Source organism: Cyphomyrmex costatus, unplaced genomic scaffold, assembly GCF_001594065.2.
Source record: "Cyphomyrmex costatus isolate MS0001 unplaced genomic scaffold, Ccosl1.0 scaffold35, whole genome shotgun sequence".
NCBI classification, from domain to species: Eukaryota; Metazoa; Arthropoda; class Insecta; order Hymenoptera; family Formicidae; genus Cyphomyrmex; species Cyphomyrmex costatus.
Window position 1 is genome coordinate 761,665 of NW_017277664.1, and position 15,982 is coordinate 777,646.

General features: G+C 32.0%; 2 protein-coding genes across 5 annotated transcripts; both read left to right on the plus strand.

Annotated features, from left to right (window-relative positions):
• The first annotated feature begins 4,394 nt into the window (after window positions 1-4,394).
• On the plus strand, window positions 4,395-8,766 carry LOC108776311 (wee1-like protein kinase). Of its 2 annotated transcripts, XM_018542890.1 has the most exons (4): window positions 4,395-4,626; window positions 6,429-6,759; window positions 7,289-8,183; window positions 8,316-8,766. In XM_018542890.1, exons 1-4 carry the CDS (start codon window positions 4,395-4,397, stop codon window positions 8,628-8,630), a joined length of 1,773 nt encoding a protein of 590 aa, XP_018398392.1. In that variant the 3' UTR covers window positions 8,631-8,766. The 2 variants fall into 2 exon arrangements, with proteins under 2 accessions (XP_018398392.1, XP_018398393.1); XM_018542891.1 differs by lacking the exon at window positions 4,395-4,626 and having other exon boundaries at window positions 6,451-6,759; window positions 7,286-8,183.
• Window positions 8,767-12,892: 4,126 nt separating this feature from the next.
• Window positions 12,893-15,974, plus strand: LOC108776306 (sodium/bile acid cotransporter 7). 3 transcript variants are annotated; one of them, XM_018542884.1, is made up of 5 exons: window positions 12,893-13,362; window positions 14,310-14,459; window positions 14,603-14,832; window positions 15,038-15,181; window positions 15,339-15,974. In XM_018542884.1, exons 2-5 carry the CDS (start codon window positions 14,333-14,335, stop codon window positions 15,903-15,905), a joined length of 1,068 nt encoding a protein of 355 aa, XP_018398386.1. In that variant the 5' UTR covers window positions 12,893-13,362; window positions 14,310-14,332; the 3' UTR covers window positions 15,906-15,974. The 3 variants fall into 3 exon arrangements, with proteins under 3 accessions (XP_018398386.1, XP_018398387.1, XP_018398388.1); XM_018542885.1 differs by lacking the exon at window positions 12,893-13,362 and having other exon boundaries at window positions 14,333-14,459; window positions 15,339-15,585; window positions 15,661-15,905; XM_018542886.1 differs by lacking the exon at window positions 12,893-13,362 and having other exon boundaries at window positions 14,409-14,487.
• The last annotated feature ends 8 nt before the right edge of the window (window positions 15,975-15,982 follow it).

Consider the following 15,982-nt stretch of genomic DNA (forward strand, 5'->3'; position numbering starts at 1 on the left):
TATTTTACAATTTTCGTAATAATGATAACAAAATATTATTTACTAAAAATCGGCAAATATTTTGGCTTTTTCAATCATTTTTTACTCAAATGTTTATATCAACTTTATAGAAAAACAGCAAGTGATAAAAATTGTTTGTTCTTTTCTCATAGAATTCTAAACATTTTTTTATAATTTTTTAGTACCGCATTTTTTCGTGTTCATAAAAATAGTTGGCAATAAGAAAATGCAGTACTAAAAAGTAGTTGATAAAAATTCTGAAAAAATTCTTGAGCTCTATGAGAAGAAAATAAACAATTTTTGTTTCTTGCTGTAAAGTTTTTTGTAAAGTGCTTCTGTAAATATTTTACGATAGTATTTTATTTAAAAAATAAATTGAAAATCAATATTCGACGAGTTTTAGTAGGCAATTAATAGCTTTTGTTAACTATTGCAAAAATTATAAATGGTAGAGTACTCTTATAATTTCGTCTCATTGTCTGCAGTTTTTGCTCGATCTGCCCACGTACGTTGTTGGCAAAATTATCAAACACCCTGTATATAAGTTCGTAAAAAATAAATAGTCGACACTAAATTATATTTTCAATCTTTTCAGTAGTGTAGTAAAAATTCTTTCTTTTAAATTTTTCGTCATGGTATTGTTTGATCTCATTGTCAGTAAGTTTCAATATTCGTAGAATATTGAATTGTATTAATATGAAATATGTATATTAGAGAAAGCCGAAAGATTTTAAATGAATAGGTATTGAAGACCGACTTGGCATTAAAGTATAAATCTCCGACTTAAGATCAAAGTGAATGTCCGACGGAACTTCCTGTTTTCTAACTTAAATTTTAAAATATTATAGCTAGTTGTTCTTTCACTAGATTTTAGAAATGATATCCTGCAGCGTCATTGAGAAAATAATAATAATACACGGAATATAAAAATGCTAAATTAATGACCGAGAATAAAACAATATTATAAATTATTAAATTTTTGTATCGCGTTAAAAAATAATTCTAAATAATCGAGGATAAAGAAAACATTACTAAAATTTAAATATTCACTTATTATATTACAAGAAATTGTAAGTAATGGAAAGGATATGTAAAAATGATTTGAAGCAATGGAATAATTTTCTACGATGATACTCAAACATTTATCTTTTTTCTGATAACGGAGAACAACCGTCGTTTAAGATTTCTCGTACGACTTCTCTGACCAGATTATATATCCTTTATTCAGTTAAGATAGTGAGATACCCGTGTGTACACATCGCGGGGGAAATTCGTTCTTGGTTTCCTTCAAACGCCTTCCTGGTGATGCTCGCTATCTTGATCATTCCAGACTTCCTTCGAATTCACCTGCAGACGATGTATCTTTTTTGTTATCAGAATTCCCGGCGCAAATCGTGCTTGCTGAAACTTATGCATCGCGCAGGAAAGGTTGTTGATGATGCTTGTTGCAGCACATACATTATTCAGTTAGCTTCCCATCATCAATTGATGATCCGTACCTGCTCGGTGCGTCCTTGATGTATATAATTTAATATATATAATATATATATATATATATAGACTCTATATATATTAAATACAAAAAGATCGCTTAATTTAATTGATTCAATTAATACCACATACATAAATGGTATTATTCTTGGTATTACTCTAATGGTATTTTTCTTGAGTTAAAAATTCTTTTAAATAATTATAAATTCTATAAATTACTATTTTTTTTTTTATTCAGAATGAAATAAAGACAGAGAGATATAAACATACATTTTCAAGTTAAATTATAAAAATGTAAGAAAAGGAACTATAAAAATCTTTAAAAATGTGTATTAAAATTAATGAAAATAATTATATGCGAGTATATAATATATAAAAAATGAATTTGTGAGGGGGTGGAGAAAGGGATGACGAAGAATGGGGGAAAGTTTGAGCGTAAGGCACTGTTGCCGCACAAGCCGTTCCTGTTTCCGATGTTTCTTTCCACGTTGGCCATATAGCCACAGGTTGCAGCTGCTCGACGAAAATTTCTCTGCCGTGAAACTTTTGTCGTAAGAATACGTTTATTGTTCCGTAAAAGAAAATAAGAATGCCTGAAGAGTTATATAGACAGGCTCGTTGTAGTACCCTGTACTAGATACATGCACTACAGGAAATCGTGTCCTTCTACGTTAATTTGAGAGCTAAATAGATTGGATTCCATGACAAGAAATTGTCGACGTGGTCTGTTGTTAAAACTTTCGGCCTTCGGTCCCGAGACGAGGCGGTCCCAAAGAGATGAAATAGTCGGCGGCAGATGTCCAGCTGGGCCGAACAGCTGCTGTAGTATATCACACAGTGTAGATATATCGTTCGCGATACTCGGGCCAATAATTGCTACCTCGCGATTCTATCACTTTTATATCGTTTTATACCGTTGATGATCGTTTAAAGAATTAAAAATCGATGGAACGTGCTCTAACAATGATCGAACCGACGAGCGTCGGGCTTGTCAACATTCAGATGGACAAAATTCAGATTCAGAGTCTCTCAAGTCCGTTTACTATATCAGCGTAGTTTAATTTTAATATTGATTGAGAACTTTGAATTCTTTATATTTTCCTATATAGTTTTAATTGTAAGAAATAAAAAAAGATAAAGAGTAAATTGAACCAATATTAAAGTTAATCTACAATAATAAAAACGAACATTAATCTTCTGGGATTTAGTTCTAGCATACATCCGAAATAGAAAGTTCCGACGTCCTTTTATCTTGTATATTTAATCTTTGTTCTATTGTCGGGCGAATTAGATTCGGCATATCATAGCGTGTAGCAATAACTTATCCCATAATTCTCAAGCATTTGAATCTGTAAACAATTGTAACTGACAGGCTATATATTGTTGGGATGTTTATATAAGCCTCTAACAATAAGTAGTAAAAATTCTTTGAGCCACGTTAAATCATCTAAACTGACAATCGTAAGTAAATGAAATCAAGGACGAATCACTTGATTTTCGTTCATTTGCGAAAAAAGTTCAAAATACAATGGATTGATAAATAAATATAGCGATCAATATACACACACAAATCATATAAGATAATATAATATTTTTATAAGAAAATTATTATGTTATACAGGGTGTCCAGAAATTCGAGAGTAATCTTACTGCAGCACGAAATTTCGTGAAAAATTAAGTAATAAAGGTGCAAGTCATTTCTCTCCGTAGGTTTTTTTAAATATAATAACGTTTAAAATTTGACTAATAATAAGCGTTGGTTGAAAAGCTATTTGTTTATGTAATAGTGTGTATGCAGCAGCAATGTTTTTTGTTTAGCATCTAATACAATAACTTTTAAACCAACGCTTATGATTAGTCAAACTTTAAACGTTTATCTTAAAAAAACCACTTTACGGAAAAAACAAAGTTTCACGTAGATTACCCTTGAATTTCTGGACTCTCTGTATTTTATATAATATAATATTATATGTATATAAAAAAATTGTATCGTATATTATTACAAGAATACAATCATATTATTATTTTTTTAGAATGTTAATTTTTTTTAAAAAAGAAATATGTAAATTTTATACATATATATTCATACTTTCATATTTTATTGCATATAAAGGAAATTTCCAGAGGAAATGTCTACGTATGAAAAACTATTATAATAGCATCCACCAAAACATTCACCGATGCCGAGAGTCGCCTCGCGAATAAACAGGGAGTTTGAATTTTAAAAAGCATCTTGAACTTGAACGCTGTTCCTCCTATTGTTGCGCATGTCAAAAGCGAGTTAATCGGCGATTCAAAAGATCATCCATACCTACCACTTACGTTTCGATTTCACACGAAAACAAAACGGCGCCAACAAGAAAGCGACTTTCATTTTGCTGTCTTTCGTTTGCCGACCAAAATGCCTAAGGGAAAAAATTGCGTGGAATGGTGAAAAATTTCACCAAGAACCTACCCCTCGGTCCCAAGCTGTCCGGTAGGTGCCGTGGTGGTGGAAGAGCGGTGGTGCCCCGCACGAACCAATCAGTGGCCACGTTACATCCACCCGTGGCCTTGCCTGCGTGCTGCGGCAATGCCGCGCGCTCTAATTGGCCGGTTGCCGGCCGTACCTTCGATTGCTCCGCTTGGTGCTCCCGTCTGTCCGTCGGCCATCATAAAGTGCCATAACGAACGCGAACGTCGGAATGAGCGGTACTTTCGTCAGTTTGAATGAACGCGGTCGCGAGTGCGGTAACATCGACGTTGTTAGTGAATTCCCCGATTTCGTCTGAGCTGCAACCGGCAGCATTTCTCACAGTTCGCTTTTCCTCTCTTTCTCTCTCTCGGCTCTCTCCTGTGAATCGTGAGGAAGCGTCGTGGCACGCACGCCGCACGTGCGTGACGTGATCCTACGGCTTGCAAACATGGAGATCGTACGGAAGGTACATTACGACGCGTGCGACATGCAGAACGGTGAGCTCACCTGGAGTTGCGGCGGCACCGGTAACGCCGGCGAGTGCGACGTCCTCGACTCCTCGATGGACGACTTCGACTCGCCGCCGCCACTGCAGCCGCGTAAGTTGTTCGACGCGACGGACTGCAACAGCGATGAGAGCCAGCCGGTGAATAACAACAAGATTTCGATCTTCGTGACAGGTTAGAGAGTCTTGCTTCTCATTGAGTTTACTCCGCTGGATTTCTTTTAAGTTTCGTCTCTTTTCACCGAATACATTCGCGTGTATTATCCATAGGTCTCGTGTTTCATTGTGTATACTTAATCGTTTTCAATGTAGAAAGTATAATAGGGTGCAACTACGAAGAGTCCAATTTTACGTCTATTCGCGAAATTCGTCGAATATCTTGGCTTGGACTCGGATATCTCATTGTGTCCGAATTCTTTGTACTTTTCTCTTTCTCTCCACGATGTTTATTTTAACACCTTTTTTTTATCGTATATCGTTTCGGGTGCAGAGAGTGTAGTGCGGTGCAGAATGGTATTTTACGTTTTCTCGTTGTATTTAAATTCTTTTTACTTTACATCTTTCTCTGTCTAATGGCTATTTAACACCTGTTTTAGTATATGTTTTATTGCATGCCGTTTTGTGTGTAGAGAGTGCAACAACACGGTGGAGTTACACGAAGAGGAATCTCGTGTTTGTTCGTTTCATTATTTGAATTCTCGTCGACTTTCTGCCAAGCATACGTTTAATTATGTATATTTTTTTAATTTAAAATGCAAAAAGTACAACGTAGTGTAGCTCATGCCGCTACATATATCCTTTCTCTTTACACTACGCTACGGCGTCCCTGCCCCCCGGAGTGAGTGGTCGGAAGTGACCTCGTGTTTTCGTTTACAAATCGAGTTAATCCGGAAACGATCCCATTTGTGGAAAACGGTTTATGGAAACAGATCATTTCAAAACGAAGGATTGCGAATTTTGATTCATCGTTCTAATTTATGAAATAATAATAATCAGGCAGTTGAGTTCCAAACACAATGGATTTTAAACTCTTCGCGTCGATCGATTACTAGTAAATATAAATGTAAGAAGTAGATTATCACGCTAGTTTTATCACAAGAAAACTTCTGTTTTCACCTGACTCCAAATGACTCTGTATTTCTTTGTGTTGTGTTCTTTACATTTCTGTATAGCTCTTGTCTTGTAAATTTCTTTCGCTTTTTGTTAAGATTAAATACTCATATTGATTCAAAATTGCATTGGCACGTGGTGCGAAATTATTGATATTGATACATTTGACAATTCTTTTGCATCGTGCATACTTCTGTAAAATCTTCAATTTTTAAAATTATGATCGTAATTAGTTAATATTCTGACTACTATCAGTTTTTGAGTTGAAATTATGATATCATCAGTGATTCTAAATTCTCCATGTACTGATGATATCATCATGAGTGTATGTAATATCTAATTATTGTATGCAGTATTGTACATATAAGATACTTTGACTTATTGACAACATATAAATATATTGAAGTAAAATTAACTCCACTTGTTAAAGTGTCATTATTCTCACAAATAAAATTTTCAATTCGATTTTTTTATTGACTTATCATTTTGTCTAGATAAAATTTTATAATCAATTTTATTAATTATATTTAAGTGCATATATTATATTTTCTTTGTATTTTATGTATTAGAATTTTTTAATGGTTTTTATTATATATGTACAATAAATATATATCTATTATTAATATTATAAAGCTATTATTATCTTTACATTCTAATCTAATCTATTTCATTTTAATATCAAACAATATTTTTGAAGTTGTATTAAGAGAAAAAAATATAATTAAAAAATGTAAAAAGCTTATTAATTTAGATCGATATTTTTTCAATCATTATCCATGAAAAATTTAATGGAGAAAATTCTTGTAATTTACAATTTTTTATGATGATTACAAGTTTTTTTTATACCGAATAAACGTTTATTTACAGGTACTCCAGCCATCAAGACTCCCATCAGTCGTGAAAACGTTTTTCACAAAAGTTCAATGGGGTGTAGTCCACCCTACAAGCGTGTTAGGCAATTACGTCTATTTGATTCGCCTACTACCCCTAAAACCTTGATAGAGAAGAGCGTGTTACAAACTCCAATATCTCCAAGGTGTTCTAGACTTTTTAATCTAGAGAAACCTAAACCTTCTAAGATAAGCCCGAGTTACCAGAATAAGATAGAAAAACCCGCCGCGAATGTAAATCCATTCACACCTAATGGCATGTTAATAACAGCAAGGAAAAGAAGCAGATCTAAACGTAGTCTCAATGGGTATGTATTGGAACTGTATATCTTATAATTATTATTTATTTTCTGTAAAATCTGCATCTGTAACTAATCACAATAATAAAGTACAATTTAAATGTTTATACTATTCACAAACTAAAAAAAAAAAAAAACTTTTTCATGCTTCTGTGTTTGCGAAGATTAAATTTGAGATTTTATTTAATAAATATTAGGTGTACAAATTAGTTCAGTTTGTTTTTTGTGTTCAAAAATGCATTTATTTCAAAACAAAATGAACAGATTAATTAAAGTATTGTCTATCGCTGGCTACTACTTTTTCCCATCTCTCAGGCAATTTTCGAATTCCGTCTCGAAAAAATGACTCATCTTTGGAGACGATCATCTTTTGGAAAACGGACCGAACTAATTTGTGCTCCCAATATGTTATAAAATATTTATTTTTAATATTAAAAATGTTAAAATATATTGATACTAAAAAATATATCAAGGTTTTATTCGAGAGAGATCTGCTTTAGATTCATGTAATTACATTACTTTCTTTCTTTTATAGCAGTAGTAATAGTAGTTCACCGGACATGCAAGTACCAAAGTTTGATCTTGCTGACTCCGAAGATTCCGACAACGAGTATGAACACGCGACGAAACGCGTAGCACTGCAGGATTCGAATATATCGCGTTATCATAAGGAGTTCCACGAGCTGAGTTTGATCGGGGTTGGTGAATTCGGCTCCGTGTACAAGTGCATCAATCGGTTGGACGGATGTACGTATGCCGTTAAAAAGAGCATCAAACCTGTAGCGGGCAGCACTAATGAGAAGAATGCACTGAATGAGGTGTACGCGCACGCTGTGCTTGGCAAACATCAGCATGTGGTCCGTTATTACTCCGCTTGGGCGGAAGACAATCACATGGTCATCCAAAATGAATACTGCAACGGTGGCAGTCTTGCAGACACGATCCTCTCACTGAAACAACAGAATCAGCACTTCAGCCAGGCTGAGATGCGCCAACTACTATTGCATGTGGCTGAAGGACTGAGGTACATACACAGCATGCAGCTTGTGCATATGGACATCAAGCCTGGCAACATTTTCATCACCAAGGAAAAGAAATTACATGCCATCAACTATGACTCTGCGGATGACGGTTTTGACGAAGATGAAAACGTCGATGAAGAAATCACATACAAAATTGGTGATCTTGGCCATGTCACTTCTATCACGAATCCACAGGTGGAGGAAGGCGATTGCAGATACCTACCAACGGAAATCCTGCATGAAGATTTCAATCATTTACCGAAAGCCGATATTTTTGCCTTAGGATTGACTGTTTACGAGTCAGGTGGCGGCGGACTTCTTCCGAAAAACGGACCCATGTGGCATGACATTAGACAAGGAAAATTACCAGACTTGCCACACTGCAGTCGCGATTTGAACAACTTATTGAAGGTACGACTTTATTTCTGAAGTTTAATGACAATTTTTTTTTTTTTTCTATTGTTCTGTTGGAAATGCTTTGTATCATTTTCCCGACATAAGTTATTTTGATTTTTTTACATTGCTGTATTATATTATTCGCAGCTGATGATTCATCCTGATCCAGAAATGAGACCATCAGCAATATCTTTGCTGCAACACCGAGTCTTATGTCCGACGGGAAAGAAATCCAAAGCTCAATTGCGAAGAGAATTGAACGCTGAAAAACTCAAGAATGAAATCTTATCAAAACAACTCCATGACGCGGCGATATGTTTGAAGTTTGCATCCATTGCACCGAACGTTGTCGCCGAGAGTGGTAATAGCGACCGACAATTGCGACCGATAGCCAGTAGATTGTCGTCATCTCGTGTTATAGGCAAAAAAGTGAATCGTAGTAATAGCACTACGAATTTTTGAATATTTTCGTTAAAATTTTGACACCGGTAAAATTTTGAAAGGTGGAACTTAAGGGAGCGATCGGTTTCCTAGAGTCACCTTAACTTGTGTGATACCGTATCTAGTTTTTTTTTAAGTACTATTATCCAGTAAAATAAGACGCTACGTAACAGAATGCCGAATGAAATTACATACTATCGTAAATGAGCATTCTCCCTATGACGATTTTCCTAAAACGATTAATGTTTATTATATAGCTGTAAACAAACGTATAATATTTTACAATTAGTATCCTTATTATACTATAATATGGTTATGTATTTTTTTTTTGGATTATCATCGAAAATGAAATTTGTAAATGTCAGCGTGTGTAGCAAGGAAATAAGTTTACAGTTAACTTCTGAAATAATACTGAGGGAACAAAGTTAGTTTCATTTGAAGTATAATTTACATTCATACAAATATGACAAGATTATAGATTAATATTAAAATGGAATAGATAGTACAAACATTTTTCTAAATTATGAAATAATACTGCAATTTAGCAGGCTAATTTTGTGTAATAGAAAAGTTTTTGAGACCACTTGATGCTTTTTCCTGTTTAAAAGTTGATAGAATCTCTTGCACTTATCGATTTTTCTTCTATATACTGGACTCGAAAACTTTTCTTATTTTGATAAAAGGTTTTGATTTAAAACAATTTTATTCTATCTCAGTATGCAGTGCATGCGGAGTGTAATAAGTAAAAATCGCATATAAGCGAATTCAAAATAACTTTTACAATTTTTGCACGTTTAATATTTGTGTTATAAAATCTAAAAGTTACTTTATCTTTCAGGAATTATAAGTTTATAAATTATTTTTTTTTAACGTTTAAACGTTTTTTCTTTTTACTTTATATAAATGAACTTTTTTTGTAAAAATGACGATGCATGACTGAACAAGTTTTGTTCTGATGGCATTAATAACAACGAAAACTGTTCTTATATCCTCTTAACCTACTTTTGCATGTCGATTGTAACGTTTTCCTTACAATCTCAACAATGCATGGACAATTTTGTATCCTAGGAAACCAAGTTTTACCTGTACAAAAATAATAAGTACATTGTTTATCTTTTATTGTCTTTTTACTTCAAGTCAGTTTTGCCAAAAAATAATAGGAACATCACTATCTATACATTCTATACCTTTAAGACGTATAACTTAAGTTTAGCTATAGCGCGAAATCTCAGGATGACGAATATATTTTTCTATTGTAATATAACATTTTATACAATGCGCTGTTTATTACTAACATTAAGCTGATCACTAAGTGCCTTTTATTATCTGTCATAAAATTAAAAACTTTTATATTATGATATGCATATTGCTAATTGCATACATAAATTTCATAAAAACAAAATATTCTTATATTAATGATTCGTGATTCATGATTTCTGTTACAACAGAGATTAACTAAGTATTAAGATTATATAACATTTATTTATCACTGTATGCCTTTATGGCTTATACTATAATATGAGAAGCTAACGTTCCTTATATTATTTCTATTAGCGTCTTTCTTTCAACAACGCGCATGTTATTTTACCAATTACGAAAATGATTTTGTCTATATCTAATATCTACAATACCTGGAAATAAGTATTCAATCTTACAAATTATCAGAACAACCATGACTTTCGATCTGAATAGGTAAAATTTGAGAGAAACAGATTTTAATATCTTTTCAATAAATGTTAATTTTCATAATAATTAGCATTTATTTAATAGCATTGAACGAATTAAAGAAATGCAAATTAATGCACACGTTATACATCAAGGATTATTCGCAATGTAAGAAATATATGTAAAAATAAAATTTAATTCTCTTTATAACGAAAAATATGCTCAATATTTCAGTTAATTAATTTGTTGCTGTTGGTTCAACTTGTTCCGTTTTTTCTTTTTTTTTAGAATTGCTTTCTTATATACAATTTATTATACAAAATTGTTTTACTTATAATTAAAATAACGTCTTAAAATTAAACAAGCGAATATCTCAATGCGATTAGACGTATGAAATTTTGAACTTTTTTAAATACAGAGTTATAGTTATTTTATAATGAACTACGTTCAAAATAATACTTAAAACGTGTATGTATTTTTTTAATTTGTCTGTTAAAATACTATTAAATAAGTACTATAACTATGCCGAACTCTTGAACGATATAAGATAATAAAATTAAAAATCTGTTTTTTTAAGTTTAGATTAAATACCTCTTTGAGATACAATACAAGAAAAGCTCTCGAAAAAACAATTCAATATAAAAAGACTAAAGAGAGCAGCGGCGCAGTTAACAAGCGCCTCTTTGTAAGTATCACAGAGTTTTCTTCGAAAGAGTCATGACACTAGCAATTGTTAACATGGATATGACAATTTCCAATCGTGACAAATCGTAGTTCCTAAATTTTTTATTACATTCTGTTAACGCATGTTTTGGCATATTGTAGTTCTGTCTTGTTGCTTGTATTTTTTGTAGTCGGCATCATTGCTTTCTCTCGTTTCAGTGTCGAATGTATATTTATCTCCTTTTAAATGCAAAAATTTTTAAAGATTTCAAGCAGCGCGAACATACCTATCGAAAATTTCATTTCAATATCGAGAACAATTGAAGAACTCTGTGCAAAAACCAGTCAGTTCCATTTTTTAGTGAATTCAACGGTTCAAATATTCCTTACAAAAAAAGCGAATAATTTTATATAATAAATATTTATATATTTTAACGATTTTCATAAAATATTTCGCACATACTTGCACAATCGCTTTTTATTAATACTGTAGTAAGTTTTAAAAAACTAACTTAAATAGTTTTTGCATCGAGCTTTTTAATTGCTATGAATATAAACATTCATGTTGCTCAGGTAATACGTTAGTGTTCATTTATTGCAGGATTTTGCAATTTCCCAAAGATTGACGTTAATAATTAATATACACGTTGACTTAAAAAATGTTTCTTCCAAGTCAAACTTAAAAGTTAACTTCGTTACTTTATTAAACTTTAAAGCAGCTAATCTAATTCGTATCTATGATTCACAAGGGAAGCTTGTAAAATGCTATTATGTGCGATTATTTTCTGATTGACTGAAATGTGCAACTCTATATGAAACAATGCATTTTTTAGGGAGGGGATCTTCGGAAGAAATCATACAGCTATCAGGAATACTTTCATGTTACTGTCATTGTTTAATTTGGTACAAATTTTTAAATTTACTGTCTGATTATATCTATAAGATCAAATTGTTTTATATATTGTATTATATTATTTTCTTACATTTTTTTACACGAGTTCGTGTAATAAACGTTTATTATATTTCAATGTGCTTTATAAAACGATATAAATTAATAAAATGTAATGACGTAAAATATACAATTAATTTATAAATGAACTGAATGAATAAAAATTCAATTGATTTAATAATTAGATATTAATCGATTAACTTATTAATTTAATTAAATTGGACAATATGAGATAATAAACTCAGCAAAATATTTTGTTTTGAAACATATTGAGTTCTTTATATCTCGAGATTTGTATCGTTTTATAAAATAAAATAACACATTCTAATATACTTTTATTGCACAAACGTATTACTTTTTGCAAGGGCGTTATATTCGCAAAAGATAAAGAATATGCATGAATGTCTTTTTAAATGAGAAAGAGTGAACGAAGTTACGAAATACACTAATAGCATAATAAACTTTAAACTAAAACAGTTTCATATTGCTTAAGTAAATTTACCCTTTAACATAAATTGTTTTTATTATTATTATTATTATTACTATTATTAGAAATGATTAACTGATTATTATATATACTTTCTATTCTTACAGTTTCCATATCATGTATAATTACGAAGAATGTTACTTTGTGCACGATCTAACTCGATATTTTCAGCGAGCGCGACATAGTCCTGTGTGTGTAAATCAGCGAACTTAGCTCGTAAGAATCTCTTCGTAAAAATCGAAACAATATCTCGAAGTACGTGTTACCTAATTTCGTAACGAGAGTAATGCATCAACGTATTAATTGTGATTCGATTGGAAAATTATTGTTAATGTTGTATTATTTGTATTTTTCCTTAAATTCATCATTGAATTTACTCCTAACATTTTGTGAGATAATATTACAAAATTAATAAAGATGAGAGTAAGAAAAATGTATTTACTAAGCGTTCTTAGTAAAGAATCACCTCGAAGTATTCCAAATTAAAATCCGAATAACATCACCGTTTTAATGATAAGATGCGACTTAAAATTTGTGTTTACGATGTTGGATGGAGAAAAAATTGACAGGTCACATTGATCATATACAGGGTTGATAAATAATGCATCACTTCTAATTTCTTTCCATCAGGAGCGTCGTAGAAAAAAGTTGATATTATTGTTAGTTTACATCCACTTCCTCAGAGGGCAGTAGTGCGCGGCAGTCATCTGTCTCAAGAATCTCAAAGCACAAAGGTGTGATTTGTAACGGAACTAAAAGGAGTTCTTGATTGTAATTTGCATCACTATTTTGGATTTCGAGCTTCAGAAAAGAGGGGGAAATTTTTTATTGATTTTGTTTCGTCTGATTCTATCTTGAAGATGTTTGTGGCTCGATTACATTGCTCGGTTCTCTTAGTGCGAATGGAGGTGCTCCGAAGTTAAATGAGGAACAATAATATAATTCTTCGCGAACGGTGTCGCCGACTAATAGATAACCTCTCCAGTGTCGTAAATAATTCCGCATGTTATTACGTCTGCGAAAGCTATTATCTTACAATAAATTCACGAATTCTTTTTTAGATCCACAAATATAGCTCGCAATATTTTCATAATATTTTAGTCGACTATAGATAATGTACATACAATAGCGTGTAACAATGCATGTAATGGCTACGCATAATAGTTATTAAATAAATAATCAACTTCCATTTACAAAAAGGCATTTCTTTATTCGATCGGCACCATTTCAATTCCTTCTATACGTATATATTACAGGAAGTAGTCCTGTGCAACACAAATTAATTCTTTTTTACGTTTGTTCATCGCTTTCAGATACTTGCGCAAATAAGCTTTTAAGCACAGTGAGACAATCGAAATGCAATAGACGATTGCATAGAAAAGAAAGTCGGCGCTTATGCTTCCGATTATTTACAATTGAATATATTTTTACAGGATTCTTTACACTGATCAATACTATGCTCTTTTGATTTCTATCTGCAAGATTTGAACAATCAGATATAAAGAAACATCATGGAGAAAAATTCATATATTACAATAATTTCTAATTATCCTTTTTAATATTTTAATTATAATTACTATAGTGATTAATAGGGTGCATTTGTAGCAAGTTTCTCTTACGATTTTTCACATTTTTATGCATCTTGTTTCTAAGACCTTTTATTGGTTTATTCGATAAGATTGATCATTTAATTTGAATTATTTGAGAACAACTTACAATTATAATAAAGTTCAAGAGTTAATTTGATTTTTTTTAATGCTCTTGTTTTACTTGATTGACGGTTTTTGTAGAGTCTGAAAATTTAGCTTTCACGCATGCTTTTTAGGTAAGATTACCAATATAACTATTTTATAATATAAATGCGTTTTATATTTGCAAATAGTTTCTGTAAGAATATTATATTGATATGAAATAATACAAAATATATCTATTTTAGGTACATTTCAAAATAATTAAAAAATGAGTGCAAATATCAATCTACAACCAAGAAAGAAAATTAATCTTTTATATCGATATGGATATGTTCTATTGATGCTCGCATGCATGGTACTTGCAACTATTCAATCACATATTGGCGCAACAAACGGTATAAACACTTTTCAATAAATACTTCAGTAAGGAAAAAAGAAATATATGTATACACGTAAAGAATTTCTGCAATATCATTATCCTCATTATCAACTGAAATACTAGTGCATTAATATTACAGCATTGTGTCTCTCGTTGCAGGTATAATCAACGGTAACTTTATTATTCGCTATTTCGCTGTGCCTTTAATGTACTTAGAAGCCGGATTATCATGCGATCCCAAGTCTCTTTACTCAACATTGAGGGACGGCTATCTTCTGACATTTGTGATGGTTTTCGTATATATTTTGATGCCCTTTTTAGTACGAATCGGGACATACTTGTTAATGACCTATGCGAAAGTTAATATATGGCTGCTAAAAGGAATGGAGGTGATTAAAAATATTTGTACTTAATTAATCCTTGATGACACACAAATTAAATCAATGTATATATATATATATATATATATATATGTGTGTATGAAAAACAAACATATATTATGTACTTACAGGTAAAAAAGATGACACAATTATTAATATACTTTTTTATTATTTACTTAATATATCTTTAATTATTAACACTTATATCTTTCAGGTCCTTTACTGTATGCCACCGCCATTTAGTACTGGACTTGCTTTGTGTCGTTTGGCACAAGCTGATTTACCTACGAGCGTAATTACCACGCTAGTGTCGCACTTTGGAGGATTATTCTTATCTCCTATTTTATTGTATCTAATGGTAAAGCTTTTCATCAACAAGAAGTAAATTTTCTTACTATAGAATGTGTTACATATTCACTCTTGTTTTTACAATTTATATTATTTAATGGAGAGTTTACTTTCTTAAATAGCTATTCTAAAAGATTATAAAATACCAAGAATAATTTTCTTAACAGTTAGGAACATCTACTCCACCATTAGTTGGGATCAACATTAGAGAAATTATATACAGCACACTTTTTCCCTTGGGAATGGGCATCATCCTCCGGATGTTCATATTGAAAAATAAATTCTTGGATGTTAATACAAGTTGGTTTTCCCAAGGTTTATTGCTGATAATAGCATATCACTGGTTTTGCGATGCTGTTGTGGCAGATGCTTCATCGTTGCAAGCAGTCGATGTACTGTTCTGCGTACTTATTGGTAAAATATTTAACTTATATAATTTCTTAATTATTTCTCATCTTGGATTCAACGCTATATATGTATCTTTTCAAGCATGCCTGGCTCAGATCTTTCTTAGCAGTTTATGCTGGATTTTATGCTCCCAGTGGTTACCACGAAATGTTCTGTTGGCTGCATTATTTACCAGCACTCACAAATCCGTTAGTCTCGGCGGTTGGATCTTACGTGGAGCATATCACGGCTCAGCTCACGGGCCAGCAGTGAATTTACCATTGAGGATATTACCTGTTGCGCAATTGTTGCTAGGTAGTTTGTTAGCCAGCTGGCTGGCTCCATGAAAAAAAAACTGAATCAGTAGAATTACGGATAAATTTTAGAAGGAATTTAATGACATTGAATTATTAAAAATTTACGA